General features: G+C 51.5%; 1 protein-coding gene across 3 annotated transcripts in view; it reads right to left on the bottom strand.

Moving 5' to 3' along the window:
• ABL1 (ABL proto-oncogene 1, non-receptor tyrosine kinase) overlaps nt 1-18,170 on the bottom strand; it is a 98,604-nt gene that overhangs the window by 39,451 nt on the left and 40,983 nt on the right. The window contains exon 2 of one of the 3 annotated variants that reach the window (XM_069943610.1): nt 8,879-9,085. The exons of 1 other annotated variant lie outside the window; for it this stretch is intronic. In XM_069943610.1, coding sequence (XP_069799711.1) covers nt 8,879-8,951 — 73 coding nt within the window. In that variant the 5' untranslated portion in view covers nt 8,952-9,085. Of the gene's footprint in view, nt 1-902; nt 1,414-8,878; nt 9,086-18,170 lie in introns of those variants that run through there. One more of the 3 variants, XM_069943608.1, reaches the window with a different exon arrangement.

Raw genomic sequence — 18,170 nt, 5'->3', positions numbered from 1 at the left:
TAGTCAGCCTCCCAGACCCCTCTCCACACTCCTCTGACCTCTCTGTACCCCCTTAGTCAGCCTCCCAGACCCCTCTCCACACTCCTCTGACCTCTCTGTACCCCCTTAGTCAGCCTCCCAGACCCCTCTCCACACTCCTCTGACCTCTCTGTACCCCCTTAGTCAGCCTCCCAGACCCCTCTTCACACTCCTCTGACCCCTCTGTACCCCCTCACTCAGCCTCCCAGACCCCTCTCCACACTCCTCTGACCTCTCTGTACCCCCTTAGTCAGCCTCCCACACCCCTCTCCACACTCCTGACCCCTCTGTACCCCCTTAGTCAGCCTCCCAGACCCCACAGTCCCCCTTCCAGACTCCTCTGACCCCTCCAGACCTCTCCGCACCCCCTCAGTCGGCCTTACAGACTCATCCGACCCCACAGTCCCCCCTCCAGATCCTTTTATTCCACACCAGACTCCTCTGTCCTCACCAGTTCCCCTTCTCCAAACTCTTCTGTCCCCGTCAGACCCCTCTGTCCCCTCCAAGTCAACTAGTTCAAAGGGCTTAAAGGGGTTCAGTTCTAAAAACCAGGCCCCTCCTCTAGACTCCAGGCCAGGCGAAGGGAATATTCTATTGTTCCCTGTTATCAGCCATTGTAGGAGACTGTAGAAATGATAGTAGAAGGAAGGGCAGAGATCTCGGTGACTAATGTGTGACTGCCATCAGCCGCTCCCTATATAACGCTCCCGCACTATTATAAGTTGTGGACCCTTTAAGAATGTAAGTAATCCCATCAGGTCTGGAGCTGTGAGTTTTTGCATTGTTTTGCCTGTAGAGATAGGAGTGGGGGTTGGAGCTGAGGCCTAAGAGAAGGGGAGCGCAGCTCTGAAGCCTTCATCATGGTCCCTGGGCCCCCATCTCACCTTCTAGGTAGCAGCTGGAGGATGAGGAGAGCCCCTTCTTAGATTTGCACCCCACCAGCTTCAGGCAGATCTCCAGCATTTTGGGGTGCTGGACGCAGGACGTTGCGGATCGTCTCTTCCTCCGGGGGCCGCGCTCGATGAGGAGGATTCTCTTTCCCTCCAACATGCGAAGTAGTGCGGTGTGGGACCGGCCTCCCCGGCCTCCCCTCAGCCTCCAAGTACAGAACAACGTAAAAACTCCCAGGAATCTCTAAACTTCATGGATCCAAGGAGGAGAAGTCCCGGAGCCAGAAGAGGAGCGGCCCGATTCCCTGGAAAAAGGGGGGGAGGGGGAAGGGAGGAGGGAGGAGGGCTGCTGCTGGGGTACTAAGGGTCCCGCAGCCCCATCCTCAGCAGCATCTCCTGGGGGCACAGGGGAAGAAGTTGGGCACTTTGTGGAGAAGTTCCTGTGGAGCGGCTGGAGTTGCTTCCCTCAGTCCATTAGGCAGAGCTGCTTACGTTATACTGCCAACAAAGGGCCCCCTTATCCTCCGCAGCCTCCAGTGCTGACAGAGGCCGGGAACGCCTCCCCCCTCCACACTCAGCACTATTAACCCTCCGCACCGCCTGCCTGCCATTGTACACCTAACCTCCCCGGCCTACCGGGGCAAATCCGGGACTACAGACCCACAGGAGACAGAGCCCACCGGGGCAAATCCAGGACTACAGCCCCACAGGAGACAGAGCCCACCGGGGCAAATCCAGGACTACAGACCCACAGGAGACAGAGCCCACCAGGGCAAATCCAGGACTACAGCCCCACAGGAGACAGAGCCCACCGGGGCAAATCCAGGACTACAGACCCACAGGAGACAGAGCCCACCAGGGCAAATCCAGGACTACAGCCCCACAGGAGACAGAGAGCCCACCGGGGCAAATTAGGAACTGCAGACCCACAGGACACAGAGAGCCCACCGGGGCAAATCCAGGACTACAGCCCCACAGGAGACAGAGAGCCCACCGGGGCAAATTAGGAACTGCAGACCCACAGGACACAGAGAGCCCACCGGGGCAAATCCAGGACTACAGACCCACAGGAGACAGAGAGCCCACCGGGGCAAATCCAGGACTACAGACCCACAGGAGACAGAGAGCCCACCGGGGCAAATCCAGGACTACAGACCCACAGGAGACAGAGAGCCCACCGGGGCAAATCCAGGACTACAGACCCACAGGAGACAGAGCCCACCGGGGCAAATCCAGGACTACAGACCCACAGGAGACAGAGCCCACTGGGGCAAATCCAGGACTACAGCCCCACAGGACACAGAGAGCCCACTGGGGCAAATTAGGAACTGCAGACCCACAGGAGACAGAGAGCCCACCGGGGCAAATTAGGAACTGCAGACCCACAGGAGACAGAGAGCCCACCGGGGCAAATCCAGGACTACAGACCCACAGGAGACAGAGCCCACCGGGGCAAATCAGGTACTAAGCCCCACAGAAGACAGAGAGCCCACCGGGGCAAAACAGGCACTAAGCCCACAGGAGACAGAGAGCCCACCGGGGCAAATCGGGACTACAGCCCCACAGGAGACAAAGCCCACCGGGACAAATTAGGTACTGCAGCCCCACAGGAGACAGAGAGCCCACCGGGGCAAAACAGGCACTAAGCCCACAGGAGACAGAGAGCCCACCGGGGCAAATCGGGACTACAGCCCCACAGGAGACAAAGCCCACCGGGACAAATTAGGTACTGCAGCCCCACAGGAGACAGAGAGCCCACCGGGGCAAATCCAGGACTACAGACCCACAGGAGACAGAGCCCACTGAGGCAAATCCAGGACTACAGCCCCACAGGAGATAGAGAGCCCACCGGGGCAAATCAGGTACTGCAGACTCACAGGAGACAGAGAGCCCACCAGGGCAAATCCGGGACTACAGCCCCACAGGAGACAGAGCCCACCAGGGCAAATCAGGAACTACAGACACATAGGACAAGGCGACACACTGCTGTAAAATTCTACAGAATGGGGCGAGACACTGTAACGACACACTGCTGTACAAGTCTACACGATGGAGCGACACACTGTAACGCCGCCGCTGTACAGCTCTGCAGTGATTGCACCGCATATATATGTAGATCCCTTCACAGACTTGTTGGCAGATTTAAAGGTTTGTATATAATCTCGGGAGGGTGAAGCTCTGCACCTTGTAATTATATCAGAAACTACTATAGGATCTCTCCTCATTATAGGGGAATCCCGAGATCTAGTATCATCAGTGCAGGTCTATGGTATAACACCTCCTAACCTCAGGAGCTGACACTTTAATCCCCTATCACACACAGTGTATCATCACTCCCATCATCCCTGACCCCAGGAGCTCACACTCTAATCCCCTTTCATACACAGTGTATCATCACTCCCATCATCCCTGACCCCAGGAGCTCACACTCTAATCCCCTATCATACACAGTGTCTCATCACTCCCATCATCCCTGACCCCAGGAGCTGACACTCTAATTGCCTATCATACACTGTATCATCATCCCTGACCCCAGGAGCTCACACTGTAATCTCCTATCACACACAGTATCATCACTCCCATCATCCCTGACCCCAGGAGCTCACACTCTAATCCCCTTTCATACACAGTGTCTCATCACTCCCATCATCCCTGACCCCAGGAGCTGACACTCTAATCTCCTATCATACACAGTGTCTCATCACTCCCATCATCCCTGACCCCAGGAGCTGACACTCTAATCCCCTATCATACACAGTGTCTCATCACTCCCATCATCCCTGACCCCAGGAGCTGACACTCTAATCTCCTATCACACACAGTATCATCACTGCCATAATCCCTGACCCCAGGAGCTCACACTCTAATCCCCTATCACACAGAGTGTATCATCACTCCCATCATCCCTGACCCCAGGAGCTGACACTCTAATCTCCTATCACACACAGTATCATCACTCCCATCATCCCTGACCCCAGGAGCTCACACTCTAATCTCCTATCACACACAGTATCATCACTCCCATCATCCCTGACCCCAGGAGCTGACACTCTAATCTCCTATCACAACCCTGACCCCAGGAGCTGACATTCTAATCTCCCCATTAATCCTTTTACCTACACTGTCTCTGCTATCACACGTGGGGAGCTGCTCCTGGGCGGCCCACTAAAGAGAGCGGTGCTCTGCTACTACTACTCCTATTACACAGCAGACAGTCACTACAGTGATCTAGATTTTTCAACTTGCTGAAAGACAACAAATCAGCTGACATTGTTCATTCTTGTCTCCCCCTGTAGATGATGGAGGTACAGATAGTACTGCCTCCCTGTAGATGATGGAGGTACAGATAGTACTGCCTCCCTGTAGATGATGGAGGTACAGATAGTACTGCCTCCCTGTAGATGATGGAGGTACAGATAGTACTGCCTCCCTGTAGATGATGGAGGTACAGATAGTACTGCCCCCCTGTAGATGATGGAGGTACAGATAGTACTGCCTCCCTGTAGATGATGGAGGTACAGATAGTACTGCCTCCCTGTAGATGATGGAGGTACAGATAGTACTGCCTCCCTGTAGATGATGGAGGTACAGATAGTACTGCCTCCCTGTAGATGATGAAGGTACAGATAGTACTGCCTCCCTGTAGATGATGGAGATACAGATAGTACTGCCTCCCTGTAGATGATGGAGGTACAGATAGTACTGCCTCCCTGTAGATGATGAAGGCACAGATAGTACTGCCTCCCTGTAGATGATGAAGGCACAGATAGTACTGCCTCCCTGTAGATGATGAAGGCACAGATAGTACTGCCTCCCTGTAGATGATGAAGGCACAGATAGTACTGCCTCCCTGTAAATGATGGAGGTACAGATAGTACTGCCTCCCTGTAGATGATGAAGGCACAGATAGTACTGCCTCCCTGTAGATGGAAGTACAGATAGTACTGCCTCCCTGTAGATGGAAGTACAGATAGTACTGCCTCCCTGTAGATGGAGGTACAGACAGTACTGCCTCCCTGTAGATGATGGAGGTACAGATAGTACTGCCCCTCTGTAGATGATGAAGGCACAGATAGTACTGCCTCCCGGTAGATGATGAAGGCACAGATAGTACTGCCTCCCGGTAGATGATGAAGGCACAGATAGTACTGCCTCCCTGTAGATGATGGAGGTACAGATAGTACTGCCTCCCTGTAGATGATGGAGGTACAGATAGTACTGCCCCTCTGTAGATGATGAAGGTACAGATAGTACTGCCTCCCTGTAGATGATGGAGGTACAGATAGTACTGCCTCCCTGTAGATGATGGAGGTACAGATAGTGCTGCCTCCCTGTAGATGATGGAGGTACAGATAGTACTGCCTCCCTGTAGATGATGGAGGTACAGATAGTACTGCCTCCCTGTAGATGATGGAGGTACAGATAGTACTGCCTCCCTGTAGATGATGGAGGTACAGATAGTACTGCCTCCCTGTAGATGATGGAGGTACAGATAGTACTGCCTCCCCATCTCTATAGGAACTTTGATGATTTTTCACAGCATAATACAGTCATGGCCAAAAGTTTTGAGAATGATACAAATATACATTTTTACAAAGTCTACTGCTTCAGTTTTTAAAATGGCAATGTGCATATACTCCAGAATGTTATAAAGAGGGATCAGCTTAACAGCAATTACTTGTAAAGTCAATATTTGCCTAGAAAATGAACTTTATCCCCCAAAACACATTTCAACATCATTGTAGCCCTGCCTTAAAAGGACCAGCTAAGGGCCCTTTTACACAGAAAGATTATCTGACAGATTATCTGCCAAAGATTTGAAGCCAAAACCAGGAACAGACTATAAACAGAGATCAGGTCATAAAGGAAAGCCTGAAATTTCTCCTCTTTTCAAATCCAGTCCTGGCCTTGGCTTCAGGATTTGGCAGATAATCTTTCTGTGTAAAAAGGACCAGCTAACATCGTTTCAGTGATTGCTCCATTAACACAGGTGTGGGTGTTGATGAGGACAGGGCTGGAGATCAATCTGTCATGATTAAGTAATGGTGCGTTTACACAGGCAGATTTATCTGACAGATTTTGAAGCCAAAGCCAGGAACAGACCATAAACAGGGAACGTGTCATAAAGGAAAGACTGAGATTTCTCCTTTTTTCAAATCCATTCCTGGTTTTGGCTTCCAAAATCTGTCAGATAAATCTGCCTGTGTAAATGCACCATTAGAATGATACCACTGGACACTCTAAAAGGAGGCTGGTGCTTGGCATCATTGTTTCTCTTCTGTTAACCATGGTTATCTCTAAAGAAACACGTGCAGTCATCATTGCACTGCAGAAAAATGGCCTAACAGAGAAGAGTATCGCAGCTAGAAAGATTGCACCTCGGTCAACAATCTATCGCATCATCAAGAACTTCAAGGAGAGAGGTTCCATTGTTGCCAAAAAGGCTCCAGGGCGCCCAAGACAGACAGCAAGCACCAGGACCGTCACTTAAAAGTGTTTCAGCTGCGGGATCTGGCTACCAGCAGTGCAGAGCTTGCTCAGGAATGGCAGCAGGCAGGTGTGAGGGCATCTGCACTGTGAGACTGCGGAGACTCTTGGAGCAAGGCCTGGTCTCATGGAGGGCAGCAAAGAAGCCACTTCTCCCCAGAAAAACATCAGGGACAGACTGATATTCTGCAAAAGGTCCAGGGAGTGGACTGCTGAGGACTGGGGGAAAGGTCCAGGGAGTGGACTGCTGAGGACTGGGGAAAGGTCCAGGGAGTGGACTGCTGAGGACTGGGGAAAGGTCCAGGGGAGGGGACTGCTGAGGACTGGGGGAAAGGTCCAGGGAGCGGACTGCTGAGGACTGGGGAAAGGTCCAGGGAGTGGACTGCTGAGGACTGGGGGAAAGTCATTGTCTCTGATGAATCCCCTTTCCGATTGTTTGGGACATCTGGAAAACAGCTTATTGGGAGAAGAAGAGGTGAGCGCTACCACCAGTCTTGTCTCATGCCGACTGTAACCGGCATCCTGAAACCATTCATGTGTGGGGTTGCTTCTCAGCCAAGGGAATCGGCTCTCTCACAGTCTTACCTAAAACACAGCCATGAATAAAGAATGGGACCAGAATGTCATTGTGTCATTCTCAAAACTTTTGGCCATGACTGTACACAGTCACACAGACCCGACCATCTACATGATAAGGGCCCTATTCCACAGGACGATTATCGTTTGCATAATCGTTAACGATTAACGCTCTCAAACGACCGCTATTGCAAAAGACCTGAAAACGTTCACTCATTTCCATGGAACGGTAATCGTTACTTATGATCGTAATTGCGATCGTTTTTCTTCGCTATTTATTCGCTATTGCGTTCGTATCTATTGCGAACAACCAAACGATGTCTTATTCAATGCGAACGATTTGCGAACGTTTTGCGAACGAGCAACGATAAAAATAGGTCCAGGTCTTATAAAGCCATCAACGATTTCTCGTTCTGTCGTTAATCGTTAACTGCATTTCAACCGAACGATTATCGTTTAGATTCAAACGATTTAACGATAATCTGAACGATAATCGTCCGGTGGAATAGGGCCCTAAGACACATTAAGAAACATTTACATAAACATTTTTAGCCCTCTTGTGTCCCTTTAAGGATAGCTGTCATCTAGCGAGGTCTGACAGGTCCTGCCCCCCTAATACACATAACCCCTGACCGCTATACACATGAACCCTGTATCATATCCTACTCCAGACTGGTATACACAGAATGAGCGGTGGATGGAGGCGATGAGGTGAATCCCATCCTGACATCTCTGTCATTTATCTCACATAAGCATCAGGCATATCATCCCCCCCCTCCCGGGCGCTGGCGGCTGCTGGCAGCGCTCCCCCTAAGAGCTGATGGTTTTATGGTTACAGCAATCTACGCTAAACTTTTAACCTCATTTTCACTCTTGCTGGTCGATGGCGGAAACTGCTGAATCCATGATTACACCGTAAAAAATGGAAGACGAGAAATCGAAACGAGAACGAGTCCCAGGATAGTGCAGTGTAATGGTCCTGGGATTACCAGAGCGCCAGCCAGGCAGCCTAACGCTAACTTCATCACCTTCCATGCCAATGCAGGGGGCGGGGTCAGAAAGTTCACAGTATTATTGATATACGCCATTTTAAAGGGGAACTCCAGCAAAAATCTTTTTCTCTCACATCAACTGGTGTCAGAAAGTTATATAGATTAGTTTACTTCTATGTAATAATCTCCAGTACTTATCAGCTGCGGTATGTCCTGCATGAAGTGGTGTATTCTTTCCAGTCTGACACAGTGCTCTCTGCTGCCACCTCTGTCCATGTCAGGAACTGTCCAGAGCAGCAGCAAATCCCCATAGAAAACCTCTCCTGCTCTGGACAGTTCCTGACATGGACAGAGGTGGCAGCAGAGAGCACTGTGCCACAATGGAGAGAATACACTGCTTCTGCAGGACATACAGCAGCTGATAAGTACTGGAAGACTCGAGATTATTATATAGAAGTAAATGACAAAGCTGTGTAACTTTCTGACACCAGCTGATTTGAAAGATTTTTTTTCTGCTGGAGTACCCCTTTAATATTAAGGAGGTCCACCTGTTCACAGGCTGCGTGTGGTATTGCAGCCCAGCTAGATACATAGGTGACCAGACACAGATATGGATCCCATTTTTACACAGGCGGATTGACAGGAGTGACACGTCTCGATACTCGGAGGGGGTGTTCGTCGGTATCGGACGTTGTTGTCAGGAAGATTACACAGGATTTCAGAAATGATAAAAAAGGCAAATGTAAGTGTCGGATACAAAGAGGCGGCAGAGATTCGGGGGAGAAGTCTCAGCTGTGATACAAGTTGTTTCATCTTCTCCAACATGAATTCTACTTGTTCCTCTTTGGATTCGTCTACATCTGTCGTGTCTGGAAGAATCTGCGGCCGCCGCCACCGCGCTCCTACAAGTCTCACCGTCTGCTTGAAGACAGTTCTCTGACGGGAAGAGGAGGAGGTGGGCTGAGCGGATCTTCACCATCATCATCATCAGACACTGGGAGTATCAGGCGGTGTGTGGACTGCTGCATCAACCTGGCACATCACTTGCCTCATTGCTCCTACTGCAACTATGGGGGGACACAGGTCAGCTGCACCACCTGACTACACAAAGGTAGTCTGTTACTATGGAGACACAAACACTAGACAAATCAACATATTTCTATCTTTCATCATTTTATTAGATGAATTACAGCATTAAAGCAAGTATAACAACCCCCCCCCCTCCACACACACACAGATAATGGGGGTCTGTACCTCAACAATATCACCCCCAATCCCAACAACTAAAGCATACTGGTCATATTACCCATATACCATAACCCGCTTTCTATATACCTTGAATGACACATGTAAGAGGATGCGAGGGGGTGTATACTACTCATATACCATCACCCAGCTTTCTATATACCCAGAATGACACATGTAAGAGGATGCAAGGGGGTGTATACTACTCATATACCATCACCCGCTTTCTACATACCTTGAATGACACATGTAAGAGGACGCGAGGGGGTGTATACAACTCATATACCATCACCCAGCTTTCTATCTACCCGTAATGGCACGTGTAAGAGGATGCGAGGGGGTGTATACTACTCATATACCATCACCCAGCTTTCTATATACCTTGAATGACACATGTAAGAGGATGCGAGGGGGTGTATACTACTCATACCATCACCCAGCTTTCTATCTACCCGGAATGTCACGTGAAAGAGGACGCGGGGGGGGGGGGGGGGGTATACTATTCATTTACCATCACCCACCTTTTAATATACCCTGAATGGCACGTGTAAGAGAATGCAAGGGGGTGTATACTACCCATCTACCATAACCCAGCTTTCTATATACCCTGAATGGCACGTGTAAGAGGACGCGAGGGGGTGTATACTACTCATATACCATAACCCAGCTTTCTATATACCCTGAATGGCACGTGTAAGAGGACGCGAGGGGGTGTATACTACTCATAAACCATAACCCAGCTTTCTATATGCCCGGAATGACACGTATAACAGGTGGCGGCGGGGGTCATACTACACATATACCATCACCCAGCTGTTTATGTATCACTGTGCTCAGGTGAAAGTAAGTGCCCCCCTGCACTGGGGACCAATGGCAGAGCAGTCTCCTGCTGATCTGAACACAATGCACTGGACCTGTTCCCAATTCCGATGCTACAGGAATTTCTATCCGAATTCCTTAAATTACGTAATCGGGAACAGTGCCAGCGGCGAGACCTCATCCCGATCCCGCTGCAGGGGAGGGGGCAGCACATCGGGGGTTAAGGCTGATGTGTCCAGGGGCTTCAGCCTCGTATTCTGGGTTACAGTGTATGCCCAATACTTCTTACAGGTGAAGGTCTGTTACAATGTATCCTTCCCACAGGTGAAGGTTTGTTACAATGTATCCTTCCCACAGGTGAAGGTTTGTTACAATGTATCCGTCTCACAGGTGAAGGTCTGTTACAATGTATCAGTCTCCTCTCTACAGACAATGATGCGTCCGGGGAGGAGATATATATATCATGGATTCCCAATCATCGGTTCTGTATCAGAGCGCGGTGTGGCGGTGGGGACGGTGTTTGGTTTGCTGTAATTGCGCAGGGATTCTGCTGCATCCACATTAGACGCGTTTCGGGAGAGCTGCCCTTTAAAAGTCACCGCTCCTCCGCACTGCAGCAATAAAACCATTTCATTAACTTAAAAACTTCACAGGCGTTTACACGGCTCCCCTGTGTGCAACCGGAATAACGCTCCTCCGCTGTCATTACATCTCAGAGACCGAGGGCACTACCGCTCAGCGTATACCGGTCCCTGCAGGTGGGGTCCTGCTCCGTGTATACCGGTCCCTGCAGGTGGGGTCCTGCTCAGCATATACCGGCCCCTGCAGGTGGGGTCCTGCTCCGTGTATACTGGCCCCTACAGGTGGGGTCCTGCTCCGTGTATACTGGCCCCTACAGGTGGGGTCCTGCTCCGTGTATACTGGCCCCTACAGGTGAGGTCCTGCTCAGCATATACCGGCCCCTACAGGTGGGGTCCTGATCAGCATATACCGGCCCCTACAGGTGGGGTCCTGCTCCGTGTATACTGGCCCCTACAGGTGGGGTCCTGCTCCGTGTATACTGGCCCCTACAGGTGGGGTCCTGCTCCGTGTATACTGGCCCCTACAGGTGGGGTCCTGCTCTGTGTATACTGGCCCCTACAGGTGGGGTCCTGGTCCGTGTATACTGGCCCCTACAGGTGGGGTCCTGCTCCGTGTATACTGGCCCCTACAGGTGGGGTCCTGCTCAGCATATACCGGCCCCTGCAGGTGGGGTCCTACTCCATGTATACTGGCCCCTACAGGTGGGGTCCTGCTCCGTGTATACTGGCCCCTACAGGTGGGGTCCTGCTCCGTGTATACTGGCCCCTACAGGTGGGGTCCTGCTCCGTGTATACTGGCCCCTACAGGTGGGGTCCTGCTCCGTGTATACTGGCCCCTACAGGTGGGGTCCTGCTCAGCATATACCGGCCCCTACAGGTGAGGTCCTGCTCAGCATATACCGGCCCCTACAGGTGGGGTCCTGCTCCATGTATACTGGCCCCTATAGGTGGGGTCCTGCTCAGCATATACCGGTCCCTGCAGGTGGGGTCCTGCTCAGTGTATACTGGCCCCTACAGGTGGGGTCCTGCTCCCTGTATACCGATCCCTGCAGGTGGGGTCCTGCGCCGCGTATACCAGTCCCTGCAGGTGGAGTCCTGCTCTGCGTATACCGTTTCCTGCAGGTGGGGACCTGTTTCAGGGTGTTCAGTCCTTGTCCTGCTACAGTTCCTGCAGGTGGGGTCCTCGGTCCCTGTCCCCCTTGAGTCTCTGTGGGTGATGTCCTGCTGAGGGGTCCTCAGTCCCTGTAGTGCTGTTCCTGCGGGTGATGTCCTGCTCCATGTTCCTTGTCCATGCGGGTGATGTCCTGCTCCGGGGTCCTCGGTCCCTGCGGGTGATGTCCTGCTCCGGGGTCCTCGGTCCCTGCGGGTGATGTCCTGCTCCGGGGTCCTCGGTCCCTGCGGGTGATGTCCTGCTCCGGGGTCCTCGGTCCCTGCGGGTGATGTCCTGCTCCGGGGTCCTCGGTCCCTGCGGGTGATGTCCTGCTCCGGGGTCCTCGGTCCCTGCGGGTGATGTCCTGCTTTGGGGTCCTCGGTCCCTGCGGGTGATGTCCTGCTCCGGGGTCCTCGGTCCCTGTGGGTGATGTCCTGCTCTGGGGTCCTCGGTCCCTGCGGGTGATGTCCTGCTCCGGGGTCCTCGGTCCCTGTGGGTGATGTCCTGTACCGGGGTCCTCGGTCCCTGCGGGTGATGTCCTGCTCCAGGGTCCTCGGTCCCTGTGGGTGATGTCCTGCTCCGGGGTCCTCGGTCCCTGCGGGTGATGTCCTGCTCCAGGGTCCTCGGTCCCTGTGGGTGATGTCCTGCTCTGGGGTCCTCGGTCCCTGCGGGTGATGTCCTGCTCTGGGGTCCTCGGTCCCTGCGGGTGATGTCCTGCTCCGGGGTCCTCGGTCCCTGCGGGTGATGTCCTGCTCCGGGGTCCTCAGTCCCTGCGGGTAATGTCCTGCTCTGGGGTCCTCGGTCCCTGTGGGTGATGTCCTGCTCTGGGGTCCTCGGTCCCTGTGGGTGATGTCCTGCTCTGGGGTCCTCGGTCCCTGTGGGTGATGTCCTGCTCCGGGGTCCTTGGTCCCTGCGGGTGATGTCATGCTCCGGGGTCCTCGGTCCCTGCGGGTGATGTCATGCTCCGGGGTCCTCGGTCCTTGCAGGCTGTCCAGTTCAGGCGAGGGGAAGCTTGCGGCCCTGTTTGGGATGAGGCAGCGATCTGGTATTTGCTGTATGGGGATGCAGGAGGATGAGGTCATCCCTCAGTGACGCTCGGCCAGGGGAGGGGGGGGGGGGGATGCGGATGGTCCTTAGGAATGTCTAACTCCTTCCAGGTCCTCATATAAGTCACCACCGACGGCTGCAGCCTGACACCATTAACCCCTCGCACCCCACCTTATATGGGGGGCACCAGCCATCTGGTCACATGTGAAAGCTCTCCGCAGGACGGCTCCCCAGTCCCGGGGTCCCGCCTGCCCGTCACCTATTAGACAATGATACAGATCAGGAGACGCTACTCTGCCCCCTCCCCCGTATCTCCCGCTTCTAATGCAATGATAGGGCGTCGCTGCCTATTCTACATCTAAGGATTAGAGGGGATAGAACCGCGCAAAAAAAGTGACAAACAAAAGCGCAAGAGATAAGCCCTCAGATGGAAGAGAGAGATGCGTCGCAGTAATGGCCGTCAGCGGGGCGCCCATAGAAATCCAGAGAACTCAGGGCGCCGCCTAATTACCGCCAAACCGGTGAGATGTGACGCCGCCAGACGAGGTAATTCACACTTTCCCCCCCGAAGGGAGTGATGGGAGGTCACCAGCCGCCATGGCGAGATTACTTGATGGCTACCTAGCGACAAAACCCGAATCATATCCCGACAGCCGCACAAAGAGAGAACACAAAGAGGAAAGATTCCGCCACTGACGCTCCTGACAGGCGCCGCCATTAAAGTGACAGCCCGGCATCTGCACTATCCTGAAGTACTGGAGGGAACAGCCGCATCTCTCCAATAACACGGCTGCTGTTCAGGGGTATGGGAAAGCTGGGGGACACCACTGCCCTCTACCTCAGGCAAAACTACAACTCCCAGCATGCCCTGACAGCCCTAGCTGCCCAGCTACAGAGCAGCTTTAATTTTCTTTCAAATGAACTGGTGTCAGAAAGTTATATAGATGTGTAATTTACTTCTATAAAATAATCTCCAGTCTTCCAGTACTTATCGGCTGCTGTATGTCCTGCAGGAAGTAGTGTATTCTCTCCAGTGTGACACAGTGCTCTCTGCTGCCACCTCTGTCCATGTCAGGAACTGTCCAGAGCAGCAGCAAATCCCCATAGAAAACCTCTCCTGCTCTGGACAGTTCCTGACATGGACAGAGGTGGCAGCAGAGAGCACTGTGTCACACAGGAGAGAATACACTACTGCCTGCAGGACATTCAGCAGCTGATAAGTACTGGAAGATTATTTTATAGAAGTAAATTACACACCTAAAAAATTTTCTGACACCAAATAATTTAGAAAGAATTTTTTTTCGCTTAAAGGGAATCCATCAGCTCCCGGGCACCACCTGAGATGGTGACAGTGTGCTGTAGCTGGCAGCACCCAGTAAGCATGGCGCCTTTTTGGTAATTTTCCGTGCAGCGGATTATGTACAATCTTATATCTCCTACTGTACTTAAGAGCCACAGAGCTGTTGTTCGTGCCACACTTTGCATGCATCTTTCTCCCTCTTCATGAATAATCAATGCTGCCCGGCCTCCTGCTCGCTCAGCTGTCAGATTGCAGATCAGTCCTCTGTAGGCAGGTTATGTCTCAAAGAATCTCTTCTGGCTAATGTGTTGGAGCTGTGGTCTAGGGGGTAACTCACCTGTCTAGAGGCCTGTCTAGAGACCTGCTAGCAGATCATTCTCTGGTTTGAATCCCCTGATGGAAATTAAATAGATGTATTTTTATTGTATCATTTTTAAGGCTATGTTCACACACAGTATTTTTGCTCAGTATTTTGCTCAGTATTTTGCAACCAAAACCAGAAGTGGATTGAAAACACAGAAAGGCTATGTTCTCACACTGTTGAAATTGAGTGGATGGCCGATATTTATTGGCAAATAATTACTAATTTGAAACAACGTCCAATTTTTTGTTTGGTTGCAAAATACTGACCCCAAAATAGTAAGCAAAAATACTGTGTGAACATAAACTTAAAATTTATACAATAATGAGAAAAAGGACATCTATTTAATTTGCATCAGGGGATTTGAACCAGAGAATGACCTGCTGGCAGGTCTCTTCACAGGTGAGTTACCCCTAGTTTGAATATGCAAAAAAGGGGTCCGTGGAGCCTCAGTTACGAGTCTCAAAACACGGGAATAGCCAGATATCCCTCTCTCCAGAGAAGGAAGCCCATTGCCAAGGGGTGCCTCCTAGTGGGGAGAGCACCAAACCACCATGATACGTAGTCCCTCAGGTCCTCACTCTGTTACGAGCTTTGGGACCTAAATGGGGAAACACCAGGGTGGCCCCTGTAAGTCTGAGTCTAACTCTGTGGCGAGTAAAATGACATAAGACAAGGGTTACCAGGGCTAGGCATCCATCCAGACTGCAGTTTCGGGGTATTTGCCCCTCGTCAGTGTGGAGCAGGATTCTGGCCACTGGGGCAATGATAAAGAGACCAACAAAACACAACAAATCACTGAACTCAGGGAGAACAGTGAAAAATTCCAATTGAGTACTCATTTACGAGTCTTCATTGACTTACAGGGGCCACCCTGGTGTTTCCCTACTTAAGTCCCAAAGCTCGCAACAGAGTGAGGACCTGAGGGACTACGTGTCAGGGTGGTTTGGTGCTCTCCCCACTAGGAGCCGCCCCTTGGCAATGGGCTTCCTTCTCTGGAGAGAGGGATATCTGGCTATTCCTGTGTTTTGAGACTCGTAACTGAGGCTCCACGGGCCCCTTTTTAGCATATTCAAATTTTGGATGGGACAATCAATGGAGACTCGTAAATGAGTACTCCATTGGAATTTTTCACTGTTCTCCCTGAGTTCAGTGATTGTTGTGTTTTGTTGAGTTACCCCTAGACCACGGCTCCAACACATTAGGGAGAAGAGATTCTTTCAGACATAAACTGCCTACAGAGGACTGATCTGCAATCTGACAGCTGAGCGAGCAGAAGGCCGGGCAGCATTGATTATTCATGAAGAGGGAGGAGGATGCATGCAAAGTGTGGCACAAACACCAGCTCTGTAACTCTTTAGTTCAGTAAGATTGTACATAATCTGCTGCACGGAAAATTACCAAAAAGGCACCATGCTTACTGGGGGCTGCCAGCTACAGCACACTGTCACCACCTTAGGTAGTGCCCGGGAGCTGACGGATTCCCTTTAAGACTCAGCATACACTGGGCAGATTGCCATTCTGGACTCTCGAAAAGTTGGGCAAAAAGTGGTGGAATCCCAGCCTATGTATAGACGCAGGGGGTTAGGATGGCTTAGTCTATGGGAAGGCTGAGTGCCAGGATATACAGCTGCCATAGAGACAGAGATATAATATATACAATGTACTCAGTCATACTCCCCGCATCTGTATCCGGGCATAACCAGGAAAACCTAGGGTCAGGGATGTGATAGGAGATTAGAGTGTCAGCTCCTGGGGTCAGGGATGTGATAGGAGATTAGAGTGTCAGCTCCTGGGGTCAGGGATGATGGGAGTGATGATACACTGTGTGTGATAGGATATTAGACTGTCAGCTCCTGGGGTCAGGGATGATGGGAGTGATGATACACTTACAGTGTGAGCTCCGGGGTCAGGGATGATGGGAGGGATGATACACTGTGTGTGATAGGAGATTAGACTGTCAGCTCCTGGGGTCAGGGAGGATGATGGGAGTGATGATACTGTGTGTGATAGGGGATTAGAGTGTCAGCTCCTGGGGTCAGGGATGATGGGAGTGATGATACACTGTGTGTGATAGGATATTAGACTGTCAGCTCCTGGGGTCAGGGAGGATGATGGGAGTGATGATACTGTGTGTGATAGGAGATTAGAGTGTCAGCTCCTGGGGTCAGGGATGATGATGGAAGTGATGATACACTGAGTCATTCAGCAGTCATGTGACTCCTAGTGTCAGCAGGTATCTGGGGAAGTATAGGAGGGTCCTAAGGGGCGGGGCATGAAAGACTGGCTGTATTATGTACCGCCCCTGCAGAGCCTGCACACTACTATGTCAACCATATCCCAATCCAGGGACACTACAATTCCCATCATACCTGGAGGGCTGAAGGTTCCCCATCCTTGTTCTAGAGTGTTCCATCCTCCAAGCGCACCCCCTCCCCTGCTGTATTGTCTTTCCTCCATATTCTCTCTAATAAGAAATCATAGATAATCGCCGTCTCTGATCGTAAACTCATGAACGCTCACAGGGGGGCTCTAAGATTAGCCGAATAAACTAAGTGGCCGAGAGTGGCCGTTCCCAGGAACATTACAAATAATACATGAAATGGCTCCTGCTCATTCTTATTTAATCTCGAGTCATGGAGAGGTGGATGTGGCGGACATGATGCAGCCGTCCCAGAACGCACGCTAATTCAGGAGGAGCGATCGGTCCTGGTCATTCATGTAAATTATGTATCACTATGTGACCGGGCAGCCGAGCTAATAGTCAGGGCAGAATAGTGAGCGCAGCTCTGGGGTATAATACAGGATGTAACTCAGGATCAGTAATGTAATATATGTACACAGTGACCCCACCAGCAGAATAGTGAGTGCAGCTCTGGGGTATAATACAGGATGTAACTCAGGATCAGTAATGTAATGTATGTACACAGTGACCCCACCAGCAGAATAGTGAGTACAGCTCTGGAGTATAATATAGGATGTAACTCAGGATCAGTAATGTACAGAGTGACCCCACCAGCAGAATAGTGAGTGCAGCTCTGAAGTGTTCTTCAATAGGATAATAGGAAGCGTAATAAGCAGTAGAGATTCCTTCCTGCCACCACTGATCGGTACAGTACGTCACATATCCCCGGGGCTGAGAGCCTCCATAGACGGCTATATCAGGGTCTCCTCTTATAATGCTTCAGCACTGATATTAGTGATGGCATTTAGGCAGAGTGGCCCTTTATCAGGCCTGGCGGTAGGAGAAGCTGCTCATTGCTGACAGCGCGGTTGGTGCGGGCTCTGACTACACACTTTACACATCTAATAGTCCAAACCAATGACAATAAGTTGATTTTCTATTCTGCAAGCGCTATCGGCGGGGTCAGGAGCTAGTGCCTGGGGAGCGGGCGGTAAACAAATCAATTTATATGTAGACAGAATGGGGAGCTAATGTGCACGGCGAGGCTCCCCGAGGCGTTTAATTTACTCTGACAACAGCAATGAAATTCTTGGTGTAATAGCATTACACAGCTAATCTATTCAGCCGCTCACAAAGACTGCAAGATCCGCAAAGACAATGGCCTGACTGCTGGGGGAGATGGCTGCGGACCAGGAGGACCAGGACTCTGACGGGGACCGAGGACCAGGAGGTGCCGGGCATGTAGGACCAAGACTATGACAGGGGCCGAGGACCAGGAGGTGCAGACTGCCAGGAATGG

The sequence above is a fragment of the Dendropsophus ebraccatus genome, chromosome 10 (genome assembly GCF_027789765.1).
Source record: "Dendropsophus ebraccatus isolate aDenEbr1 chromosome 10, aDenEbr1.pat, whole genome shotgun sequence".
NCBI lineage: Eukaryota > Metazoa > Chordata > Amphibia > Anura > Hylidae > Dendropsophus > Dendropsophus ebraccatus.
This window is presented reverse-complemented; position numbering and strand designations above follow the sequence as displayed.